At 39.2% G+C, this 27,796-nt stretch overlaps 1 protein-coding gene and 1 non-coding gene across 3 annotated transcripts; one reads left to right on the top strand and one right to left on the bottom strand.

The window, feature by feature from the left end:
* Nucleotides 1–510: 510 nt before the first annotated feature.
* LOC124280035 (Golgi resident protein GCP60-like) lies at nucleotides 511–24,685 on the bottom strand. Of its 2 annotated transcripts, none has more exons than XM_046715914.1 (9): nucleotides 24,510–24,685; nucleotides 22,187–22,328; nucleotides 12,930–13,070; nucleotides 11,828–11,941; nucleotides 9,094–9,181; nucleotides 8,226–8,472; nucleotides 7,305–7,438; nucleotides 3,204–3,390; nucleotides 511–2,106 (listed from the first exon to the last, which is right to left on the bottom strand). In XM_046715914.1, exons 1-9 carry the CDS (start codon nucleotides 24,667–24,669, stop codon nucleotides 1,895–1,897), a joined length of 1,425 nt encoding a protein of 474 aa, XP_046571870.1. In that variant the 5' UTR covers nucleotides 24,670–24,685; the 3' UTR covers nucleotides 511–1,894. The 2 variants fall into 2 exon arrangements, with proteins under 2 accessions (XP_046571870.1, XP_046571871.1); XM_046715915.1 differs by lacking the exon at nucleotides 7,305–7,438 and adding an exon at nucleotides 6,463–6,584.
* Nucleotides 24,686–27,334: 2,649 nt separating this feature from the next.
* Trnas-gcu lies at nucleotides 27,335–27,416 on the top strand. Its single transcript has one exon. It is a non-coding gene; the product is annotated as a tRNA-Ser (tRNA).
* Nucleotides 27,417–27,796: the final 380 nt, after the last annotated feature.

Raw genomic sequence — 27,796 nt, 5'->3', positions numbered from 1 at the left:
ACCTCTTTGTCAATCTATCATTGATATCAATAGACGTGATTTACGTATCTACATTTCCAATCATTATCAGAGATAAACTTTGTTAGGCATCCGTTGTTCAGCAAAATGTTCATTGTTTGGGTTGCAAAAACATCAAGGGTATTTTATCTCCTTTACAATTTTCCAGCAATTGTAAGAAATCATCATGTCATAAAAATAAATGATATGTTGTTGGATAGCAGATTGACATCAGACTATTGCACCAGTCAATGTTATATATTCCTTCTAAAGTCACCCAGATTCCAGACCCAATTTATCTATATAAATTCAACTTTTCGATATTACTGTATGGAAAATATACATGCATTCAAGTGTTGAAATTGTGTCCGTATTTGTTTTTTATGAAATATGTAAATCTAGATGGAAATTATCACCCAGATTAAGAGGTTTGATGGTTCCTGGGTTCAACAAACACATGCGTGTAGTATGGTCATTATTGAAACACACTGGTGTTGGTAATAATGTGTTGTGAAAAATATGTTGACTCAGCAGAAAGTTAGCAATTGTATTGACTTTAGCCAGATCACACTTCAACAAGACATTGTGATGGCTTCATTAAAGCCATACATGGCCACACAGCTCTAAAAAACTCATTCTAATACCTCCTTGCACAGTCGTTGCTGTGTGAGAGCAGTATTGATGAAACAAAGGATGAAGATCTTGATCGTGCTGCTCGTGAACACCAAAATGCTTGACTTTCTCCCTACATACACTGGGATCAAAAGAGTGATGATTTAACATGTTTTCAGCATGTTATGCAAATAATAAGCAGACTTCAGTTGTGAGCCCACAATCCCCACAAATATCTTTCATTTCTGGTTAAGATGAGATTCCAGTGGAACTAAGCTTATCAACCAATTGAGATAAACAAGATGAAAAAAATCAAACTATCAAATTTTGTGTAAATTGAACTTAAGAAAGCAAGAATGTGTAAGCGATGCTTGTTAAAAAGCATCATGGTAAGTAATCTGTCTTAAAAACACTGCCCAAACATCTGCTTTTCATAACAGTCCCCATTATCATGGTTGTCTCCAGAGAGCTAAATAAAGGACATGACCAACACCCTTCCATGTACCACACGTAATGTCTGTAACCATCAACACCAACAAATCTCTGAAACGTTTCATCTTAAAACTAACTAGCTCAGTGAGCCTTGGAGAACCTTTTCACACATGTAAAATAAAGGGATTTCTTTTCTTCCAGTCAATTTGTTTCATTTATTGTAGAGGTGAAAAAAGCTTTGAAGTCTGTCACTGTACAAAGGGAAGTAACTCTGAATTATATTTCAGTCAAGATCTCTACAGTGTCAACATGGAATGGAAGTAACCCTTTCACCATACCTACTTCACTTATGTAACACTTTCTTTCCTTCTTATTATTTTATACACCATTAATAATAAATCATTAAAAACCATCCTAAAACTGTATTATATTTGTTTAAACAAAAAACAATCCAAAAGAAAGCAACATAAAAATTTGTTCCAACCTGAAATGGAAACCCTGAATCAATGCTTGGCTCAATATTGTCTACAAATATTTTTGGTTAAAATGCAATTCCTGCCTTGCAGTTAGCATCCCTGTGACAAACATCAAAGTAAAGGTATGTAGTGTATTGATCTACATGTGACATTTAATCTACGCTCAGCTCAACTTAGTCTACAAACATTTGTGAACAAGCAATCAATGCCTTGAAGTTAGTATCCCCTATTTTGTGTATTGATCTATACATGTCTGTCAGAGGAAGGGTGTTTGGCAGCTATGTCAGTTGTCATATATTATCTTTCACTCAGTATCATCACACTCGCACCTCATAACCCATACAGAATCTTGTTTACTACTGTGCCATCCCTGCCCCCTACCGAGAATAATACACTCTGTAATACAAAGTTTTGGACCTCCATAATGAGTAGGAATTGTCGAACTTCAGTAAGTAGACGCCCCTCCCTGGGTAGGTGTGGCTGCCGCAGTAGACCTCCTCGTGGCAGTCGCGACGGTAGATTGGAATTATTTCATCTGTCGGTGGACGATTATCTTGTTTCTTCCCTTTCTCAACATCTCCCTTGACATCTGGAACAGATGGTTTCATATATGATATAAAGTTTGTGTCAAGACCAGATCTCCCTTCTCACCATCTTCTCAAGTTACACCTCACTCCCCCATCTGACCTCACCCCAATCCATGTCACAACCCATTCCCGATCCCAAATCTACCCTGACTCCTGATTCCTAATCCAAGGTCTCCTCTTATACCCCGAGTTCCTAATCTACCCCTAAAACCCATGTTTTACCTTACCATTCTTCCCAAGTGCCTCCTCACTCCATAAATCCAAGTCAGACCTCTCTACCCAAAATAACCTCACACCCCACCCCATCCTCAGGGATGCCAACCACAAAGTGTTGCAAATAGTAATGTCAAGGATCAAAATCAGTAGTTTGACCATAAAATTAGTAGTCAACTAAATACTTAAAATCATGATAGATTCTGAGAAAGATAATATGACACTAATCAAGTGTAAGCTTCAATTTCACATACCTCCAACACCAGATATCTAAATTACACGTATCAGCATTACAGTACATTTCTTCTTGTCTCTTTTGGGCGATAATGTATTTAATCGATGAAAGATTTTTTGTCCATATATCGGAAGTTTAATGAATTTTCTTCAAATTTCGTAGAATTTCTAGTGCAATCTTTTTGGTGTAGTTTGAGGCTAAAATTCGTAGCGACTACGATAAAATCACAGGGGTTGGCATCTCTGCATCCAATGTCTAACCTCACTCCCAATCCACAATGGCACATCACTTCCACAATCCAAAATCTCACTTCACTCCTTATCTCAAATCTCATGCTTCAGCCATCCCATGACTCACCTCACTCCCTTTCCAAGTATCCTATTCTCCCTCTTCAAGTCACCTCATTTTGCCCAATTCCCAAATCTCACCTCACTCCCATTCCATTCCTTATCTCACCTACCCCCCTGTACCCACATCTCACCTCCCTCCCCATCCAAAGCCTCTCAGCTCATCCAAACCACACCTCTACCCAACTCCCAAATCCCAAACCCACTTACTCCACCCACAGTCTCATCATGTCTTACATACCCAACCCAAAGTCTGAGGTACACCCTCCCATCCCAAGCCTCCCATCTGATGCTCCATCCTCACCTGTGGCTTCACCACCTCCCTCCTCCTCTTCAAACTCCTCCTCGTCTGTGTCTTCCGACACATGCACACTGACTGTGTTACTCGGAGCAATCGTCCATTCAAAGTACACACCAAACCCTATGTCATAGTAATCTGTTGCAAACTCCCAGAACAAGCATGAGCCGTCTTCATGTGTTGGAACACGCACCTGCAACAAGTAACAATGTTCACGACCTGTTCATCATAGTTCATGTAACAACGGTAGCACAAACTGACTTACAACAGAAGCCCCTACGTTCAAACTACTTAGTAAATTAACATATGTGCAATCTTATAGATACCATTGTCACATCTTTACTTTACCATTGATGCATATAGTTTAGGCCAAAATATTCCCATACAACATGAATTGAAGAAGATCCGAGTGAATGTTGTTTTACACCACATTCAACAATTGTCCAGGCAACATCAGGTCGATAGGCAAACCTTTGGTTGACAGCATCAGCAATATCCACACCATCAGGGTATGGTGCTACATTTTTTGTAATTTTGTGTCTTTAACGCCACACCCAGCAATATTCCAGCTATATGGCAGTTGTCTGCAAATAATCAAGTCTGGACCAGACAATCCAGTGATCAACAGCATGAGCATCAATCTTCTCAATTGGGATACAATGACATGTGTCACCAAGTCAGCGAGCCTGACCACCCGATCCCATTATTCACCTCTTACGACAAGCATAGGTTCCTGAAGATCAATTCTAACCTGGATCTTCACGGGTATAATGCTACATAATCAGCCAGGTCACTGATTGTAACCACTCATTGGCCAGCCCTCATGACAAGAACTGGTTACAGAATGAACAATTAAAGCTGCTTTTCATCTCAGCATTTTACAGCTATTTACAAGAACCAGTTAGTAAAACATAGTTTACTGAAGTCCTTCCCTGACCACACTGAAAGAAATAACCACTAACCCATCACCAACTGCACCATTTTCCATTCGCACACACAGATCAAAAACATAAGACACAGCAACAAATTTAAACTAAAGAAATGGAAAGGATTTTCCAAATGCTTAGGCATATCAGACAGCAATAGGGAGGTTCATAATAATTTAAGTTACATAAAGTATAATTCAATTGAAAAGCATTTACATGCAATTGTTTACTTGAATGATGTGTCTCAAAGTCCAAAACCAAACATGCTATTCCAAAAAAGGGAAAAGAACACTGGGTCTGTTCATACCACAATGCTCTTCGACATCTTTTAAGTCATATATATCTTAATGTGCATCATCATCATTAACAGCTGGAGATGGCTGTTTTCATTTCATGTCACTTTCTAACATTTTATACAAGTCCTCCCCAAAACCAATACCTCCTCATTAGGTCCAGTGTATTACATCTCTATGTGAAATTTGACTGGACTGCTCTTTATGCATCAAGCTTTAGCATCATCTATTGTTACAAATGAAACTCAATTGGTCAAATATTGAAGCCATGGCCAGTAGGTCCTGGGTATTCATCTTTAGAGAAATACAGGCGTAACAACACACTGGACAATAGGGTCCTTCAGTTATGCTAATTCCTCCACCAGTTTCTGTTTTAAAAGCTTTACAAGGAAGTGACAGTGATAACACCAAAGGCGTTGCCTACTGCCTCCTGTGCTGCTCTAGCTATAACCCCCTAGAGATACACTGTCATTGCTTTGCTAGCCACGAATCTACATCTACATCATAAAAGCTGTGCGAGTACATTAATGTCTTTCTGCCAAAAACAGTTATACAAGCAGCTCTTTCTTGACATTCAGTCCATATAAAATGATCCAGAAAGAAAGTCATCAGAATTCACCAAAATGGAGGGAAAATATTTGAGTTGAAACACCAAGGGTCTGGGTCAGCTTAAAAACAAGTGTCACATTGAGGTCTGTGTCCTTGTGCTTAGCAGTGTTAGAATTCGAAGTTAGTGAGTGGAAGGTTGATATACACTGCTCTACAAGATACTCACTGTAACTGTTTCTCCTGAGCCTATCTTAATTACAGAGTCCTTATCTTTACGTAGAGAATCCTTGAATTCTTTAATATCTTTGCGAGTCCACATGGAGGCTGCGGCAATGGGAGGTAACTCATCTAGAAACACCACAAAGCAAATGACGAGGCGTTACTCAACATAGAAAGGTTTAACTACACACCAGACAGCAACATGAAGTTGGGCAGGGAGGAACCACGACAGGCTCCACAGTTCAATAAATACATATCGTAACTTAAAGATGAAGTATCTTTTTACAGAGGAAGTACAACAAATTTAAACTGAAGAAATTGAAAGGATTTTCCAAATGCTTAGGCAGATATCAGACAGCAATAGGGAGGTTCATAATAATTTAAGTTACATAAAGTATAATTCAATTGAAAAGCATTTACATGCAATTGTTTACTTGAATGATGTGTCTCAAAGTCCAAAACCAAACATGCTATTCCAAAAAAGAGAAAAGAACACTGGGTCTGTTCATACCACAATGCTCTTCGACATCTTTTAAGTCATATATATCTTAATGTGCATCATCATCATTAACAGCTGGAGATGGCTGTTTTCATTTCATGTCACTTTCTAACATTTTATACAAGTCCTCCCCAAAACCAATACCTCCTCATTCTTCCAGTGTATTACATCTCTATGTGAAATTTGACTGGACTGCTCTTTTATGCATCAAGCTTTAAAAATGAAACTCTATTGTTACATATGAAACTCAATTGGTCAAATATTGAAGCCATGGCCAGTAGGTCCTGGGTATTCATCTTTAGGAAATACAGACGTAACAACACACTGGACAATAGAGGTCCTTCAGTTATGCTAATTCCTCCACCAGTTTCTGTTTCAAAAGCTTTACAAGAGGAAGTGACAGTGATAACACCAAAGACGTTGCCTACTGCCTCCTGTGCTGCTCTAGTTATAACCCCCTAGAGATACACTGTCATTGCTTTGCTAGCCACGAATCTACATCTACATCATAAAAGCTGTGCGAGTACATTAATGTCTTTCTGCCAAAAACAGTTATACAAGCAGCTCTTTCTTGACATTCAGTCCATATAAAATGATCCAGAAAGAAAGTCATCAGAATTCACCAAAATGGAGGGAAAATATTTGAGTTGAAACACCAAGGGTCTGGGTCAGCTTAAAAACAAGTGTCACATTGAGGTCTGTGTCCTTGTGCTTAGCAGTGTTAGAATTCGAAGTTAGTGAGTGGAAGGTTGATATACACTGCTCTACAAGATACTCACTGTAACTGTTTCTCCTGAGCCTATCTTAATTACAGAGTCCTTATCTTTACGTAGAGAATCCTTGAATTCTTTAATATCTTTGCGAGTCCACATGGAGGCTGCGGCAATGGGAGGTAACTCATCTAGAAACACCACAAAGCAAATGACGAGGCGTTACTCAACATAGAAAGGTTTAACTACACACCAGACAGCAACATGAAGTTGGGCAGGGAGGAACCCGACAGGCTCCACAGTTCAATAAATACATATCGTAACTTAAAGATGAAGTATCTTTTTACAGAGGAAGTACACTTATAATACATAATATTAACACGTACAGAGAGACCGTTAAACATGTTAAAGCAAGAATTCACACTTTTGAAAGTTTTTAACCATAATGTTCAGTGAAGAACACTATGAATAATACATAAGTATTTCAATCAAGAAGGTATATTTGCCATTCTGATAATCAAAAGGAGAAGGAGATCCACCAATATTATACACCAAAACATCAGTCTGGGACTTCATCTACTTATCCGAAGTCTGGTAAAAATTGTTTTAGGTTTTCAAAGCTTGGGATATAAAAGTATCCATAATACACTTAACAGTACAAAATTGATGTTTAGAGTCATGTTTTGGGTAGAAGGTTCAAAAGTTCCATCGCAGTTTGGAAAAGAAATTTCTGCTAAACACTTCAAATATCACCTTGGTGGTGATGGCATAAGGGAGATAACACAAGTTATAAAATCTGGCACAGATTTGCCCTTCACAATAATACTCAGGAGCCTGATGTTCTGTCCACTGCCCATCTTCCCCCACGTGTTGACTGCACTGTGAGACCAACCTGCCGACATTCAACTCACCGTGGCCGTTGCCAGGGAACCTATTTTGATCACATTTTCTTTGCACTTTCCAACACTTTCCTTAAACTGCTTCAAATCTTTACGGGTCCACATTGATGCAGGCATAATATGTGGCAAAGATGGAGCAATAGATTCTGAAATATTGGATGTGTACCATGTCAATCTTCAGAGAAACCCTATAAGAATCCAGAAAAGAACCATCTCTGGGGAGAACCATTTCAATGTAACCATGGTAACATCCTGTACATTTCTCCTCCATGTGCACAACAGAGTTGATGACAGTTATTGTTTTGATGATGAAAAAATGACATGATTTCTAAAAGGGTTTTTTAAATGCAAAATATCAAATTGATTTATGTAGCTTATCATCAAAAACTTGTATAACTGAAAAATCTTGTTAAGTAACAACAATACTCTGTGTAACAGGTATCATCCAAGCTTCGACACGCAAAACATTCTAAAACTGCGTGTTTGTTGTCTAAAGCTGCACTCAGCAATTTTTCCAGCTATATGTCTGCAGCCTGCAATTAATGTCGTCTTGACCCAGCAATTTAGTGATTGACATCATGAGCATTAATCCACGAGAACAGGGTATGATGTCAAACAATTAACCACTTTGACCACCTGGTCTGGTCACCTCTTATGGTCAACACAGGTTATGGGGGACCCATTTGAGAGAACTCACAGAGGTCAATACCATCAATACATATACAACCATGTGTTCCTGTAACAGAAGAGTTTAGTTAAAATGGTTTTACACCGCTTTAAGCAATATTCCAGCAATATCACGGCGAAGGATACAATGAATCAGCTTCACACACTGTACAGACGTGGGGGATCAAACCCGGGAATTCGGCATGATGAACACATCAACCACTTGGCTACCCCTCCGCCCCTATAACTAGGATGAATCCTCCTCACCTTCAGCTCCATCTGTCTGGCCATTCTCCAGCGCCTGACCCTCCCTGTGTCCAAGGTCCATGCTCTGCTGTGGGTAGGAGTTGAGCTGCTGGGGCGTGGCAGGCTGAGGCAGGGTAGTGCTACTGTTGTTGTTTGAGGTGTGCATCTGCTGCAGCTGCTGCTGTTGGTGCATGAGCTGCTGCTGGTACACCTGCTGCATGTACTGCTGGAAGTGCTGTTCCTGCAGTTGCCTAATCAGCTCTTCTTGCTACACACCAGAAATAGAAACCAAGGGTAAAACACCAGGGATTTGTCATAAACTAATACATACTGGTAGAAAAAAAAAAACACATTCAAAATGAAAAAGAGCTAAAGTGAGATGGGAGATTCACACTGGAACCAGGGGGAAATCTAGACTTCCGTTAGTTTGGGTTTTTACATTACAAAAAAGGCAGGTTAGAAGAGAAAACAACATGGTTCAGGGACTGACACACAGACTAGAGAAGTCCTAAAAGCCTAAGCATACAATCTTTTGGGTAAAAATATTCTCAAATGTTTATCAAATTAGTCAGGAAAAACAAGTGGCCTGTGCAAAGCCATAACATAAGTTATTAATAATACTGTATATAATCAAAAATCTTGCCAGTCTTCATTTGAGGAGTATAATTCTTAACTAGTTCTCAATGCTTCAATTTTTCAACAAACAGGAAGTGAATAAACTCAACAGAAAATGTAAATAAAGCAAACATCTTTGTCTTGTCAAGGAGGACTAGATACAGCCTGAATGCTACTGAAATATAACTTCCTCTGGTCCCCTGGACTAGTCTTAAAACCAGATATCTAAGGCCAAGCCAGGGTTGGGTGTAAGGTGTGATGGGCAGTGACTGACCATCTGCGTGTTGCCTGGATACTGCTGCTCTGCATACTGCCGGAACTGGGCTGCCGTCTGCTGGTTCAACGCAGATCGGATCTGCATTCTGAAACAGAGAGACACCTGTTCTGAAGACAATCACCTGCATCCATACCATACATAATACATGTAGTACTGACTGACTGAGTTAAGTTTTACGCCGCTTTTAGCAATATTCCAGCAATATCACAGCAGGGTACACCAGAAATGGGTTTCACACATTGTACCCATGTGGAAAATCGAACCCAGGGTTTCAGCATGACGAGCGAACCACTAGGCTACCCCGCCACCCCATTTGTAATAAGCATAAGGCAACAACACTTCAGGATTACATATCTCGAAAAAAGCTTGGTGGGACATTTAAGTTTAAAAAGACCAAATTACTCTAAACATGATCAAACAAATTCTCAAAAATCAAAGTCATATTTTGTAAATAAATTCAGTTAAATATACAATAAAAATCTGTCCCTGTGTTGGTTTACGCCTGACCCACTTAGTCAAACTGTAAACAGGGCCTAGGCTCACTTCACACTATATTTAACATAACTCTCATAAAATAGTGGAGACTTGCAATAACATTTGCACGACAACCACCTTCTGCTACCATGTGTAAACATAAACTGGAAGTATTTCCTGGGCATTTGTCTGGCTAACTGGGGTGGTGGGGTAGAGTTGTGGTTAAAGCATTTGCTTGTTACACCAAAGACTGGGGCTCGATTCCCCACATGGGTACAATGCGAAAAGCCCATTTCTGGTGTGCCCTGCCATAATAATATTGCTAAAAACAAAAATTAAATTCACTCACTGTTTGGCTAACCACTACAGAACTATATGATCTCGATGATTTTGTATTGGTGTGTGCAGTTTTATATGGTCTACTTATTAAAGGTGTAATGATATGAGGCAGCGATGCAAAACGCATCACAATAATAATGGTGCAGTACGATTTGTATCCTGTTAGAGAATTTATAGGTAGGTAAGTAGATAAGGTTTTAGGGCGACCTTGGGCCTTAAAAGGCCTATATGCGCCCAACAATTAACAAACTGTTATATTTTTGTTCAGTTCAATTACGTCATACTTACCCCTTTTAACGAGGAAATCTAATACAGCTCTTTGTATGCAACCGTACATTAAATTATCGCCAAGTATTGCATTCATTGCAAAGGTATTTTTGGTTTTGTTAAGCAGAGTTTCTTCAAGAGCCTTACGTGGGTTTTCATGAGCTGGACATTCAATGAAGTAGTGCTGAACTGTTTCTGGGCAGTGTAAGTTACAGCTTTCACACAGAGGAGAAAGTCTTTATCTAAAATACTTCTATACGCCTTTAATCCACAATGTCCTAGCCTGAGGCGAGTTAAAAAAACTGCATCTCTGCGACAATGCCGACGAATTTTAAAATGTTTGCTTACTACAGGACAAGTAGAGTACATGTGTCTACCTGTAGTTTCATTGTCCCATTTATTTTGCCAAGTTGCAGTTATTGAAGATGAAATGACAAACCAGTAATCTCTTGGAATGGGCTTAATTGATTGAATATCTGGCTGTGGTCTGTTGCAAGCCATCTTAGCAAGTGTGTGAGAATTTATATTTCAAAAGTTCTTATTGTCTCCCTTTATGCAAGTGAATCAGCCCTGAATCATTTGTTTCTAAATTTCAGACAGTGAAGATGGAATATTATAAGGGAGAAAAATATAATCTTGGGGTCAGTGTGGAGATTCTGCTATTTACAGCCAGCCAGGAAATACCAAAGACTCTGCATAAACTAGTTCTTGAACAGTTTCTGTTGATATTCACATGACGTTACATCAATGTAACTTCTAATATAATGCATCACTTGTACTGAGATACAGTTGTTCATCGAGGTACTGATTGTGAGTGAGTGAGTGAGTTTAGTTTTACGCCACCTTTAGCAGTATTCCAGCAATATCACAGCGGGGCACACCAGAAATGGGCTTCACACATTGTACCCATGTGGGGAAACAAACCCGGGTCTTCAGCATGACGAGTGAACGCTTTAACCACTAGGCTACCTCATCGCCCCTATTGATTGTGAGCTTTGTATTCCAATACAATATGGTACTGCTGTATCAGTACAACACTGTCATTATCAGCATCTGACCTACTCTATCCCCGTATCCCACAGCACATACAGACAGGGGACCTACCCTATCCCCGTATCCCACAGCACATACAGACAGGGGACCTACTCTATCCCCGTGTCCCACAGCACATACAGACAGGGGACCTACTCTATCCCCGCATCCCACAGCACATACAGACAGGGGACCTACTCTATCCCCGTATCCCACAGCACATACAGACAGGGGACCTACTCTATCCCCGTATCCCACAGCACATACAGACAGGGGACCTACTCTATCCCCTCTATCCCTCTATCCCCTGTCCCACAGCACATACAGACAGGGGACCTACTCTATCCCCGTATCCCACAGCACATACAGACAGGGGACCTACTCTATCCCCGTATCCCACAGCACATACAGACAGGGGACCTACTCTATCCCCGTATCCCACAGCACATACAGACAGGGGACCTACTCTATCCCCCGTGTCCCACGGCTATCCCCATATCCCACGGCACATACAGACAGGGGACCTACTCTATCCCCGTATCCCACAGCACATACAGACAGGGGACCTACTCTATCCCTGTAGAAGCCTTCTACAACATACAGACTGAAGAACACCTACTCTTGTTCCATCTGCCGTTGTTTCTCAGCCTCCTGCTGTTTCCGGGCCTCTTCCTCCAGTTCCCGCTGCTTTCTCTCTTCTTCCTCACGACGCAGGCGTTCCTCCTCTTCTTGCCTGATCAGGACAGTCAATCAAATCAGTCATAGCCAGCATTCGAAATAATTGCTGGCCCAGAGGCCCAGCGTCGGTTGTTATTGTATCGGGCTGGCAGTTTCAAATATCTGCAGGCCCTTGTGGCCTTCAGTAAATTATCTGTCATTTTTTTTCAACTGGAATATTTCCTTTGTTTTTGTTTTCTTTATTAACGTTTGGGAATCATCCGTGATCCACCATGTTACGATAACTTACAGTTTCACTTCATGGTTTTTCAGCACTTTGCGCATAGGAATGTCAACACCAGTCTTTAACAAATAAAAACGTCTCTCTGCGACATAGGCTTCGCTAATTGATTTTGTAAAAACAGTGTGAAAGTGTACACTGTAGTCTATTTTGTTTTTATTGGTTTGACTTTAACAAAATGGGCCTGCAGATTTCATTCAGGGCCTGTAGATTTTAAAGCATGCAGGCCCTGATGGCCAACTGTTAAATTAAAGTATTGCAAACACTGGTCATAGCACTTCATATGAAAATTTGGACAATTCACAACAGTGCCCAACTACTGGACATATGGAGTAAAGAAATTCAACATCCATACATCTATTCCTGCATGGCCCAGGTTTTTGGCTAATATACTACTGGTGACTTTGCAACAACATGGAAAGAACAAAAGTAACATATCATCAAATGGACCAATAACAATATTAAAATGTCATGTTTGCAGTGGTTTTACAAGGCCAAGAAATATTCCTATGTAAATGTAATTATTCCATCTCACAGTCCAATACATTACAACATACTACTTCACTACTTTACAGGGCACTTACATTTCCTGTAAGCACCCTTAAAATGAGTAACAAGAGAACCTCTGGACCCTACAAGTATTCAAGTAAGGCCTCAGTATACTATGATCTTTATAATAAACATACTCCATACCAACATAAAAGAAGTACACAACTGGTACTGAGATTATCAGAATGGCTGAATATTAGCACTCAAGACTTACTGCTGTCTTAGTTTCTCCTCCTTCTCTGCTTTGTGAGCCTCCACGAAAGGTTTGAACAGGTTACAGGACCCTTCCAGGAACTTCACAAACTCCTCCATGGCGCTCTCCTTCGACATATCCCCTAGAGCTTGCCAGGCTTGCCTGAAAGCAAACACATAATACTATACCTACACGAAAGGTTGATCACCCTTGGCGAGTAAGTGAGTGAGTTTGATGGACTGCTCATCTGAACAGTTGATCAGGCGTTACAACATTGGTGAAACACGCAAGAACAGGTATGGTGTTGATGACCACAGAAGGAATCCTCCATGGATTTATCCTTGCCAGAATGCTCAGAGCCCGGTATTTGGCCCCAAGATGGCAGTAACTATCATACTAAAATACCCAATTCTGAACAAAAAATTCAACTACTTTTATAGCTTTATAGACATGATAGAGTCAACTTGTATTTCACTCAAACAAGGCCAATAAAGAAAAAGAAGTCATATTCAGTTATAACATAGTTTCATACTTTGTACTGAATGCAGTCTCCCGACACAATGATACGGAAAGAATAAAACTTTTAAAAATCCAGTTTCTGAAGAAAATTGGAAAGTTATTCGGATTTACGAGCCCAAGGCACTTAGTTTTGACACCTGGAATAGTTCCTGTCTGGATTTTTAACCCACTATCATAGGTTTATGCGCTTGAGTACACATAGTGTACCAGTTGAAAGAATAAGTGTTAATAATGATGCAATTGCACAGACGAGGACTATCTGGAGATTGTGTTTCCTCATGACGGCCTGATAGGAATATGTCAATAACTCAATTACAAGTAGAAATCACAATACAGTCAAACATTATTGTGCTAAAGTTTAAGGGACCTCCTTGATTACTTCGAGCTATCCAAGGTTCCACACAGCTGCAAATTGATGGCTAGATAAGGAAGACACAGGATCCAAGCTTTACTTGGGTGAGTGAGTGAGTGAGTGAGTGGGGTTTTACGCCGCTTTTAGCAATATTCCAGCAATAACCACTAGGCTACCCCATCGCCCCCTTTACTTCAAGACCTTCTGACACATCAAAGTACAACACAATGTTGTTTGACTGTACTGAATATACACTACCAGCTATCAACATGTCCAAATTATAACATCAAACAATTAAAACAGAAATGCCTTAGTCATGATAATCACCTCCACTAGACAATACTTTACAATTCTCTTTTTGTCAGAAAATGTACAAGATGGCAGCAGAACAGCTACCTCATTTAAATCCCCAACAACATCCCAATCACTCCACAGAACATGCTGAACTGCCAAAATGGTGAACCTGTTAGTTACATTGGACAACATGATATAGCCAGGGAATCTCCATTGTTAGCAGGTACAGATGACTCACAATGGTGGACTTACTGCAACGTTATTATGAATATGTTCTTAGCTATCACATAACAATAATATAATCGCATTATTTACAACATGTACCATGATGTACTATGCATTATTCAAAACTCTGTTTGAAAATGATCTGGGCCTAGATTTTCAAAGCTCTCTTAGCACTAAGATAGTCGTAAGAGCCATACATTAACATTAACTTACCCGGTACGACTATTTTAGCGCTAAGAGAGCTTAGAAAATCTAGGCCCTGTTCCTTATAACACTAATGTTCATTCTGTTTGGGGTTTTTATTTAATGCCACACTGAATAACATATCTGCTATATGATTGTGGCTTATATTTATAAGGAATAAAGATTGTACAAGAGATTCCAGTGACAGAGATCATGAGAATTTATCTATGCATCAAAATTACCGAGCCTCAACAACGAACTATTTGCCTGTTATAAAAAGCATAGGTTGCAGTTCTAACCCAGATCTTCACTGGGACATATCCATATAATTACACTGCACCTGCTTGCCCGACCATTGTTGGAGCAATATTAGTAACAACTCACTTGAATCTGATCATTTGCTTACATATAAGTTACAATGTCTTTGAGTTGTTTTATACTAATCAGATGACATCATCCGGACCTTTAAGTCAATGCTGATGGCTGTCAATATGTTAAACTCATCCCTCTTGTAACAGCTTTTTCTTCATCACTGTCATCTGTCCACGGCTCCACACAAGCACCATGTCTATATGAATACCACCAATTTTTATGTCACGATATTGAGATGACTACTTCTCAGCAACATCTGTGGTTACTACCAGTAGGTCATCACAGACAAAACAAGCTGTGGATTGACAGTGTGATGCAGCAGACCAGATGTGTACAATCACCATGCTTGCACATATTGCTTGTACATCTACTCAGAGGGTATACACAGAAGTAGACCTACAGAATCCATGGCAGTAGACCTGAAGACTGCATGGTAGCAGATCTGCAGAATACAGAGCTATGGACCTGCAGAATACACAGTAGCAGACCTGCAGAATACAGAGCTATGGACCTGCAGAATACACAGTAGCAGACCTGCAGAATACAGAGCTATGGACCTGCAGAATACACAGTAGCAGACCTGCAGAATACAGAGCTATGGACCTGCAGACTGCATGGTATTAGACCTGCAGAATACACAGTAGCAGACCTTCAGAATACAGAGCTATGGACCTGCAGACTGCACAGTATTAGACCTGCAGAATACACAGTAGCAGACCTTCAGAATACAGAGCTATGGACCTGCAGAATACACAGTAGCAGACCTGCAGAATACAGAGCTATGGACCTGCAGACTGCATGGTATTAGACCTGCAGAATACACAGTAGCAGACCTTCAGAATACAGAGCTATGGACCTGCAGAATACACAGTAGCAGACCTTCAGAATACAGAGCTATGGACCTGCAGAATACAGAGCTATGGACCAGCAAAATACACAGTAGCAGACCTGCAGAATACAGAGCTATGGACCTACAGACTGCATGGTATTAGACCTGCAGAATACACAGTAGCAGACCTGCAGAATACAGAGCTATGGACCTGCAGAATACACAGTAGCAGACCTGCAGAATACAGAGCTATGGACCAGCAAAATACACAGTAGTAGACTGAGCAGGTGCAAACCAGCAGACTGCATGGTAGTAAACCTACAGACTACACTTTAGAAGACCTGCAGACTGTACAGGAGCAGACCTGTAGAATACCCGGTAGTCATGGGGATATACCATCAGGTTTAACACTATAACAAAAAACTATTATTGATGTTTCACCTTGGGTCACAACATAACTTGATAACAATGAAACATTTCCTTGCACAGGTTGACCTCAACAATATCTGACAGTGTACAAAGTGCACAAGGATTTTGTTAACATGATCACAACACACAAGGCAGAAAACAAACTACAGTCCGTTTGGCTCAAAAACGGACCGATGAATTGCAACCTAACTCGAAAAATAATAAACATATAATACTCAATGAAACACTGATCATAATAAAAACATAAGACCAACTCTGTGATTTATTTGCAGAATTATGTCCTAAAAATTAAAAAGTTGTTTAACCAACTATCATTAAAATTTTGACACAGTTCACTATTTGTTACGTAGGAGGAGTGCAGAGAAAGGGACAGCCAGGTGTGCGAGAAAGGATGGAGACGGCACAGCACAGATTATTGAATCAATAACTTTGTCGGCACTTGTGCACGTGCTTCTTGAACACCTGGCTGTCCCTTCCTCTGCACTCCTCCCTCGTAACACAGTGAACTGTGTCAAAATTTTAATGATAGTTTGCTAAACAACTTTTTTATTTTTAGGACATAAATTCAGCAAATAAATCACAGAGTTGGTCTGATGTTTTGATTATGATCAGCGTTTCATTGAGTATTATATGTTTATTATTTTTCAAATTAGGTTCAAATTCATCGGTTCGCTTTTGAGCCAAACGGACTATATAACGCTAGAAGTTGGCATCCGTACATATTTCAAACACAAAGATGATAAACATGATACACAGTATGACTCACCAATAGCTGTATCATCATCGTACATTAATAGTTCAACTGACAGCCTAGTTATCATTAATATATACATGATAAGGGAAAATACATCATGAGGTATAAATATCAACCACAATCAGATACCTCGATGACAACATATACAGCAATTGTACAATATCATACGAAAGTAAACATTCTCAAGAATACTTTCAGGTCCACAGTTCAGCTTATCAAGATGTGAAAACATCATAGATAGCAGTATATTCTCCTTTCAATCATATCCCATAACATACGCTATACAGCAATATTCCACACAATGTCCAAAAATATATGAAGAATAAATACTGTATCCATAAAGGATAATGTTTTACTCCTTGATCTTTAATTCCTCTGAATCTGATGTAAGTTCTCCAACAAGTTGCTTGATGCTTAGCTCCTGCATCCATGTAACAATAACAACACATGTTGATGATGCTGAACATAACATTGATTATAGCGGAGGAGGAGACCAGAAAGAGAGAGAACAACAGCAGGGTTAGACTGTGAGCAGGACACATCGTCAGGACAACTATGGTGAGACATTATACACTATACTCACCACTGGCTCGCGGCAGTGCTACAGTCAAGGCAGTGAAAATATTAGTCTGTAGGACAATCAGGTAATGCCAAAATAAAACAAAAAATGGGTTTTACAGGAAAATAGAAGTAATCTTCTTCTTATCAGCAAGTGTGGTTTTATGCCACTTTTAGCAATGTTCCAGCATTATCACGGCGGGGACACCGTAAATGGGTCTTCATGCAGTGTACCCTTGTGGGGAATCGAACCCGAGTCTTCAGCATGACGAGCGGACGCTTTAACATGTTTAAGCACTAGGCTACCACAACGCCCCTGTACTCAACGCTTTTCCTGGTCTCTACCCTTCCCATTATGTGACAAAAAGGTTCAGAATCTGAGGTTGTCATGTCAAATTAAAATTTTAAATTTTGTTTCACTCAGTTTACCAAGGTTATAAGTCATTATTATAATAAGAGTATTTTTACCTGAATAACAAATAGATAGACATATTAAGATCATGTTGAAGTTGTGGAGTGGAAACAAGTTACAAAAAAGGATTCCGAATCAAAACACCATTTCTTTTGAAGAAATATAACCATGATAACTGTACCTTAAGACACATTTTCATGATTATTATGGAAAGGGTTTATCGATGTTGTATTCACATCATAACTATAGTAGTTAATGCATGCTTCAAGTGATAGTATCTCATTACTCATATAAACAGCCATAAATAATATCACTTATTGATAAGCACAGAGCATCAACGTGATCCCGAGATTTAGCTTGTCTGCTGTGATGGTAATAAACAGCTGTCATGTTAATAGTATGTATCTCATTCATCATCTGAAAGTTCGGTTTGTCATTGTGGTATTCTCATAATTGCTGTATGTTATGTCTGTATTTCTCAAAGTATTAATAATTTTCAACATATTTTTGTCTGCTTGATATTATTCAAAAATATGAGTGGACCGTTTGATAACAATTCTGAATAGTTGTTCAACATTTTGAATAGTACTTGTAATCTGCCTCTGTTCATGTGCTGCCCCGATTTACGTTCACACAAGGCCATAACTAAAGTCCATTGTAACACTGACAGTGATTGATGTGGGAGTTGCAACGAAAAAACATTGTGTTACTCCTTTGCATGAATCACTGCTGTACAGCTGACGCATGATCATGGATGAAGCAAGTATTCACATTGAAAAAAGATCAGCAAAGACATACAGGAGCAGAAGAGACAAAATCAAGTAATTACCCACTATGCTGTGTTCTTACTGTTTTCATGCATATCGGTACGTAAGCAACTCAACATGCTCAAAATTAATCAGGACATGGTGATTGTACAGAAATCAAAATAAAACAGGATCTAATATCAACAATGACCAACACATTCAGGTAAATTCATCCATTTTCCTACAAAATGAATGCTTGGTTTTCTTTCAGAGTATCCTATCCTCTTCAACATTTCTAGATGGACTTGGCCCTGATTCCAGTTTCCTGAACACTCAACAAATGCTCAAAGTACACATGGAACAACCAATGACCTAACTCTCATAGTCTCCTTGTTTCACATCGACTAAGCACAGTTATAGTGCTACAATCACACTGTGAGACAAGGGTTCAGAAGAGAGTGAGTGAGTTTAGTTTTACGCTGCTCTTAGCAATATCACATAAGGGGACACCAGAAATGGGTTTCACAAATTATAGCCATGTGAGGAATCAAACCTGAGTCTTCGGTGTAATGAGAAAATGCTTTAACCACTAGGCTACCTCATGGCCCCTTCAGGACAGAGACCTACAGCACTACCATTCATGGCCGGTGAAGACTTATTGAATTCAAATACTAGTAACACTCACATATATTTCTTCCTGTTAGTGTTTGTTTGTTTAACACTTCACTCACCACCATTACACTATATCATGCATATAAAGCAGTCAATAAATATTCATGCACGGAAAAAAACAATCTAGTGATTGATATAATGAGCATGGTGAGTAGCATCATATGCACACACGATCAACCATGTCTCCATAGATGAAAAACTGAACCCTTTCATTGCCTCTTACAACAAGCTTAGACTGCTGGGTACCTATTCTAACCAGACAACTGGGAATCCTAACAAGTTGCGACCAATGAAACACCATGTGAGTACTTGCATATAGTTGTTCTCTCTCATTCAAGTTCTCCCACAGTTGTGCTCTTCTCCTCTTATCATCATGACCATGCTCATTGATGCCAATGACAACTTCTTACTGCTAATCTTGTACTCAAATTGTCCTACGTCACAGTTGGTTTGTCAGTTTGTTGTTTAACGCCGCACTCAGCAATATTCCAGCTATATGGAGGCGGTCTGTAAATAATCTAGTCTGGACCAGAGAACCCAGTGATCAACACCATGAGCATCGATCTACGCAATGGGGATACGATGACATGTGTCAACCAAGTCAGAAGCCTGACCACCCGATCCCGTTAGTCGCCTCTTACGACAAGCATGGGTTGCTGAAGACCAATTCTAACCCCGGATCTTCACGTGTATCTACGTCACAGAATTCTATTGGCATACAAAACACTGCTATGTTTCTGTCCATCAGTCTAGTCATTAGACTCTGGACGTCAGTGCATCCCAGAATCACTTACTAATTACCTGTGGTCTATTATCGTTCAAACCGATTGATAACACTTTGACCTCATGCTGCATCAGTTACAAACATGTAAACAAATCAACAAACTTGTTTTTAGAATACAATTTACCTAGCATTATCAGGAGTATTGATATGACAGGCGTGGGATGGAAGATTGGACCGACGCTTTAATTTCTCAGTAATTGTTGAAAAAATATCTCTGCATGTTTGTGACTGGTGATAGGCTTACCAGGAAATAAACTTATGCATTTCATAATCAATAATAACATGCACCAACTTATGAGTCATGGCAGATCCATTTCCCACAGGAATATTGATTTAAAGCACATGGTGAAAATCAGGTATGTTCACATACCAAAATACGTCCAAAAACAACAACTTTTACTTCTACCTGCCCAGTCTGACTTACAACTTGTCCTGCTAAATCAGGGAAAAGAAGAAAACATATAAATGCTAACCTATGTACAAGGCAGATGGTGAGGCAGGGTATTGTATACACAAATAACAATCGACAAGCCAGTCATGAAAAATCATGAAAGTATTTACATTCTTGTTTCCATTTTTCAATTTGTTATTTTCCTTCTCTGTTTGCCTTTTTAGATTTATTATTTGTTATATTTTCAGTTGTTATTTTTACATTTAAAACCTTGTCCTGTGGACCGGCCATGTTGGTTAAACCTGAAATAGGATGGTGTCTGGAGATATTCATAGTTTGATAATAGATAATCAGTTCAGCCAATCAAAAAAATATTTACAAAACATACATTCAGAACTTGGAAATCACTGGCATTTAACCTGATAATATTCACATTACTGTGGGAATTAATTGACAGAATTCCAACTGGGAATTTTATCCAGCGAGTAGACTGATCCCCTGAAACTGTTGCACACTCACTAATCAACAGCCAACTGGCTGAAGCATTGGAGGCAGGGAGACAGTCCAACCCAGTGATGAATTTGTGTAAATGGAGGTAATTACAAATTATTTTGAAGCACAGATTGTAACTTCTAGATTTCGAAATTAACTTCCCACAAGTCCATCTCGCTCATTTTCACAAATAAGACAAGTCTGGCAAACAAATTAAAAAAAACTCAAAATGAACATGGCTCTGAAACGTATTCTAGTTATATAACGATGTATCAGTTTAACGTGGGAGGGAAACCTGATGAGATGCAGGTCTCAGATGTTGACCAGTTTTGTGAAAACCAACAGACATGGGTATAACGTGTGTCACTAGTCTAACCCTGATTTACTGAGTCAAGCAAATCAAAACGATCTGAATGACAAGTAGCAAGCTGCTGACGGGTCATGACTTAACTCAAAGACTTGCGGTTATGCTCTCTTCAGAATCATTGTAATCATAAACTTTGTAAAGTTTAACTGTGGCACTCAACAGGGGTTTTCTTGAATCTGAAGTTTGTTTCTGAGCAAATCTCAAAAGAGTCTCAACACCTTTCTTATGAGATCACATAAAGACACAATACAAATACTGCACTGGAAACCATACACCTAACTATAGGTTTTTTTTAGTTTTACGCTGCACTCAGCAATATTCCAGCTATATGGCACACCCAACAATAAAATGTGCATGAAAATATTTGTTAAATTGAATGACTTACTCAGGGTTTTACATAGCTCTTCGAAACTGGGAGTCCTGGGGACTCAAGGCATATGTATTAGAGTCGATTTCCAAAATTGGGAGTCCATCATCATGAAATCAATGATCATGGATGCTTCCCATTTGATAAAGATTAGGTTATAATATGTGTTACTTTCAATGTCATTGGAATAATGATTGGAAACAGAATGTTTATATTTTAATATGGGATATCATTACAAACTTAAATTATATTGCGTCCACAAGGATGCACAGGATTTTAGTTTGGGGGTACTTCATCAAATTTCCACGTCCAATACGCAGGAATCACACGTCCCGTAAAACCCTGCTTAATACACTGGCTTATGACACTATCATATAACCATGCACTATGCAAGACAGCCCATGTAAGAATCATGATCTGTAAAGTTCAGACAAGTATCGGTTGGCAAACTGGAAAGTTTATGGCACAGGTTTGAGTGTTTTTTTCCGATCCTAGTTCCTACAAAAAATAGATTGCTATTTTAAGTACTTACCGTCTATCATTACCAACTACGTCAAGGAAGCCAACATCGGGCGACACATCATTGCGGATCTTGCCAAACGACACCTGTTTTGTGTATGCTACAAGCCGCAATTTGTCTTTGTAAGTCACCTGAAGGGCTTTTCCTTCTTTCTCTGAAAAGATAAGAAGTGAATATGCATAAGTCTGTCAGGCTTCAACTAAGCCACCTTCCCAGAGACCAAGAAATATCACAGCATTGAGCCAGGAGACAACACAAATGGGCTTCAAACAATGTACACATGTGTAGAGCTACCTGGAGTGAGTGATAGAGTTTAGTTTTACGCTGCACTCAGCAATATTCCAGCTATATGGTGGTGGTCTGTAAATAATCTAGTCTGGACCAGACAATCCAGTGATCAACAGCATGAGTATCGATCTGCGCAATTGGGAACTGATGACATGTGTCAACCAAGTCAGCGAGCCTGACCACCCGATCCCATTAGTCAGCCTCTTACGACAAGCATAGTCGCCTCTTGTGGCAAGCATGGGTTGCTGAAGACCTATTCTACCCCGGATCTTCATGTTCAACATGTTCAAGAAAACAATGTGCTGTAAGCTTTCTAGCATTACATGGAAAACAGTTACAAATGATTATAATCTGGTATGTTATCATGGTTATAAGTCATTCTTGATCACATGGGTATAAAGAATTACCTTATTTAAGTAAAATGTGATGCAAATGATACTGGTATTCAGTAACCATCTGGTAACCATGGCAACAACCACAAACACCCACAATGCATTATCAATATCATTGCATATGTTGCAAAGAAGGACAATAACCAGCTGGTACTTCCTCATGTGATGGCACTGCCTATCAATGTTCAGCATTTTATCATGCATATTACTCAAGGCCTGTAAACCACTGAATCACAACCAGACAATCCACAGATTGATACTGTGAACACATCAACAAAGTCAGTGGGCTTGATCGCCCAACCTATCAGGTTGCCTTTTATCATGTTTTATAAACAAACATGAATTGCTACGGAGTCTAATGGAAATTAGGAGCAACAAAACCAGTATCAATCTGGGTGCTGTTGTACAAAACAACCTTAACGATACGACAGTCATAAGTCTATGTTAAGGTATGGGACTTCTGGCAAGATTACAGAATACCGGATACCTATCCGCCATTTTTATTTATTTTTGCGCACTTCCATTTTGTTTCCTTAGCAACGGCACGCGATGAATGAAGGCTGTGTTGAAGCAGCGTTTAATATTAAATATTAAATATTAAACAATATTAAAGCTAAAAAAAAGGTAAGATAATGGGGGTAAAGGGGGTACCCCCCTTTATTTAAAAGCCTTACCTACCTTACCTTACCAATCAAAAATCACTTACCATCAGAGTGTTCCCACACTGTAGAGTTCCTTTTCCCAGCATGCATTTGAATAAAATTTCAACACACGATTACTTTTTACTCTGTTTACGCCAGTGAACGCTGTTAAAATCCCCAGTTTAGGTTTCCTAAACTGGAAGTAAGGTGAGGAATTCGATTTAACCTTATTTTAACCTTAAATTCGTATTTTTATTGGATCGCTCGCAGGCTCGCGCTCTCTGTTTCTTCTATATATAGGAGCCTCACGCGCACAATAGAATGTATATAATTAGGTATCCGGTATTCTGTAAGTGTACCGGGACTTCCAATCACTTTACGGCACCCAGGTATACATAATATGCATTGATAACCACATGGTAATGACTCATGATCATCCACTCATCCTTTCTAAATTGAAAAAATATTCTCAGTAACATTGTTGCTATGGTTCACAATTAAGCCAATGTATGATCTTAATATGTTGAACAATCTTAACATTAACATTATTAAGTTTCCGTCTACTACTTCTGCTGTTTTCATGTAAGATTTATTAGTTTTCGATGTCAGCTACGACTGCTCTACATGCTCTCGGTTGGTGTGTCTATCGACTATCGAGTAGACTGGTAACGGGCAGCACTCTTTGCTGTTATGGCTTTGGAGTTTTTATTGTTTACATTTTTTATTAGGCGTAGATAAAGATTGCCTTTGGCAACATTCCTTTTTTTCACGACACAATGCACGCTGCACAGTGTCAGTAGACACTAAGCTAATCACTTCTTAATCAAGGTAATCACCACAACAACTCTTATTCAATAAAATTAATATTTCGGGATCTAGTTGGTCTTTAGACTAGAGTGTTTACTCAGAAATCGGATTTCAGGTTGGCGTTCTAATATACGCAACAAAAGTGAGCTTGAAAAGCGGCGAGGTGCGAAATGCGAGTGACATTTGCCGTGCACATGTTGATATTACCTTTGTAGAACTTAAGGGCGATCTTGTAGAGTTCCTCCAAGGAAAATCCCCACTTGACATGATATTCATCGCCAGAGACATTGTCACTAGATTCTGGAGGCGGCGTGTCGTTCACAGATAGGGATTCAACACCGTTGACAAGTCCTTCGGTCTCCGCCATGACAGTTTGTTAGCCACGTAAGGTTGATGATAGTTCCCTAAAGACTCCGTGATATCCTGTTCTCCGTGCCGTAATTATATGATTTACATTGGTCATCTTTCAAATGCTTCTCAAAACCATACCTTTATACATGTGTAGTTCATTTAAGCTTAATATATGTAGTAGTCTAAAGACCTTATGAAACATAGTTAAACATTTTATACTAAGAATGAATTAACCGTGGGCATTCAAAAGCTATAATTTGTAACGATCGATGGCTTTATTTAAATGACGTGCATTGAAACGATACCACTGCTGTTTACTTTTGACATTTTAAAAACAACACATATATGTAATCGATGTGTTTATATACAGTTCTCCAAAGCTTGACAAATATTACCGTATGCATTACTATTTAAGATGTGGTTTTGGGAAAGTAGTATGATGTGAATTTACTTGCCGAACTTTCCCAAAACAAATTACCCTCGGCAAAAGGGGTGTGGCATCAACTGTAATAAATGTAATACATTTATATCTATTGTTTCCTGGAAAGTAATATCGTCAGTTGTGACACTTAATATAAAGTAAGGGTTTGTTTTTTCATAACAACAAGAACTTATAAACTGACTCCATCAAGAATATATGTAAATAGCATTAATTATCATCGGATTATATACGTTTACGCCATTCGCTATAACGAGCTGTATTACGTCACAAAGACCTTATAAATACAATGGCTTGTTCATTACATAATTTCTTTTTACAGTTTTCTTCCGATCAGCGAGAGAACAAGGGACGTTCTTTAGCGTCCAAAAACCCATGATACAAAGATAATTTAAAGGGCAAGATATCAAATTAAATCAACAGGTTTAAATAAATTATGAAAGTACACTGAATCTTCTTGAAATACACTGTTTCAGGATGAGTAAAGGCGATCACTGGCCTGACTAATCGCATAATATATTCATTATTTCAAATGACCGTGCAAACGTTAAGATCGGCATATTGCATGAGTGAGTGAGTATGGCTTTACGCCGCCTTTAGCAATATTCCAGCAACATCACGGCGGGGAACACCAGAAATGGACTTCACACATTGTGCCAATGTGGGGAATCGAACCAGGGTCTTCGGCATTACGAGCAAACGCTTTAACCACTAGGCTACCCCACCGCCCCGCATGTTACATGGTGCTCGACAAAATTAGTGTGTGCATGTGTATATTCGTGTAACTCTTTCGCTGCGCTTTACAGGATCACCCACATAGGAAAGAAAAAGAAGAGAGATTTTTGTTTTCAGTATTTCTCACTGGGTAAGATATAGAGTGCGCGCCACTCGTGAACATATCAACTTTGTTAGACCACTCGATGAAATATACATGTTATTTGACAACATAACAAAATATTCTATTTATTATATTTTGATCATTGTTTATAAATGATCGAGACATCGAGTAAGTCTGCATTTTATTACGCAAACCAACTACAGTCTAGCCCTTGAGCAGAAAGTAGTTCCAGGCAAAAGTGATATTCTACTCAGCGAAATAACATGTTATTCAACTCAGTGAAAATACCCTTTTTATTTTCACCAATATTTGCAGTATTCCACCCTTAAGAATATAATAAAACCTTCACTCCATATCTGAATTGATTAATTCTTGTTCCATTGTTTTCGTTTCTTGTGTTCCAACGTCATAAGAAAGCTTTGTGGTAAATAACCAAAGATGACGACATACTATACTGTATGTTTATGACATCACACACTGACGTCGTTTGAGAAATAGAAAACGGGTCTGTTGTCGCCATTTGACTGCAGGAAAAAACAACAACATTTATCTATAGATAATAAACTAATAGCGGGTGATATATATTCCTCGTGAATGTATTTTGAAAGTTTCTCACAAAGATTAGAAGTTTATTCACTCTGGGGTGGGGTGGGGTGGGGGTGTGATGATGATTTAAGGGGGTCACCCATTTTGTTCTGGCGAGCTAGGGGGTCATCTATTTTGTACACACGTACTAGGGGGTGTCAGCAATTTTGTACATAACAATATGTTTAAATTATGCTTAGAAAAATTATGGGAAGGCGTGTGTGTGTGTGGGGGTCCATTGATTTTGTACATGACATGCAGGGGGGTCACTTATTTGTACATAATATGTTTTGGGGGTGGGTCTTTTTGTTGTGGGGTGTCATTCACATTATACTTATACTGTAATTCCCCAACAAACTATACTGAATGGGATGGTCATACTTGGTGGGTGGGTTTTCTGCTTGGTACGGAAAACCGAGGTTGCGTGGAGCTGTGTTCATGACATCAGTCACCGGATTGTCTAGACCAGGCTCGATTATACAGAGACCCTCGTTGGGATATTGCTGGGTGTGGTGTTCCACGGCGGGGGTTTTCTTTGTCAATAGATATAATGATGTCTCAAATCGATCGCTCCATTCAGTATACAAATCTTTTAATTAGTAAGTATAACTGGTAGAATCGGCATGCTGCCTAACACAGAAGCCGTTCCGGTGCAGTGCAAGCCGACCCAGCTGTCTCTATTTATATGTACATGCTGTAGCTCATATACACGTGTACACATCGGCTACACGTGTCACGTGAATGGACATTGATCAAGATAGCATTTACAGCTGTGTACTTGCTTACAGTTATAATGACTGAACACTCTCTGAATGTAAGGACGAGGTGGCCGAGTGGTTAAGGCGATGGACTGCTAATCCATTGGGGTCTCCCCGCGTGGGTTCGAATCCCATCCTCGTCGAAATTATTTTCGGTCCAAAAAACTCTGACTCATTTGTATTCTCGTTAATCACAAACCTGATGTCATAGTTCCTTGGAACTATTTACTTCTGACGACATTATATATCTGTTACCTACAGTTCTCATAGTTGGTCAGGGCGAAGTTATACCCATTCTTCCTAAAGTGGTAGAATATCAATCAATCATCCTTTTTATTACCATAAGTTTACAAATACATGCAAAGCATCATTAGGGTATTTTTCAAAAATATATCACTTTTAGGCTATGGCTTGAAACAAATCCAGCAATTATGTACAGGTAAACTAATCATGTCATGATGACAGACATTATAATGGAAATAAATTTACATAGATTTCTTAATTGCTTCATATTATGAGTTTC

The sequence above is a fragment of the Haliotis rubra genome, unplaced genomic scaffold (genome assembly GCF_003918875.1).
Source record: "Haliotis rubra isolate DU_JTF1 unplaced genomic scaffold, ASM391887v1 Scf26, whole genome shotgun sequence".
Taxonomy (NCBI): domain Eukaryota; kingdom Metazoa; phylum Mollusca; class Gastropoda; order Lepetellida; family Haliotidae; genus Haliotis; species Haliotis rubra.
This window is presented reverse-complemented; position numbering and strand designations above follow the sequence as displayed.

Bases quoted from the DNA above. Each gene is read 5' to 3' on its own strand.
- LOC124280035 (XM_046715914.1), bottom strand. From the start codon at position 24,669: ATGGCGGAGACCGAAGGACTTGTCAACGGTGTTGAATCCCTATCTGTG. The intron at 22,329-24,509 runs GTAATATCAACA...TTATCTTTTCAG, and splicing joins CGCCCTTAAGTTCTACAAAG to AGAAAGAAGGAAAAGCCCTT. The intron at 11,942-12,929 runs GTAAGTCTTGAG...TGTCCTGATCAG, and splicing joins GAGGAGAAACTAAGACAGCA to GCAAGAAGAGGAGGAACGCC.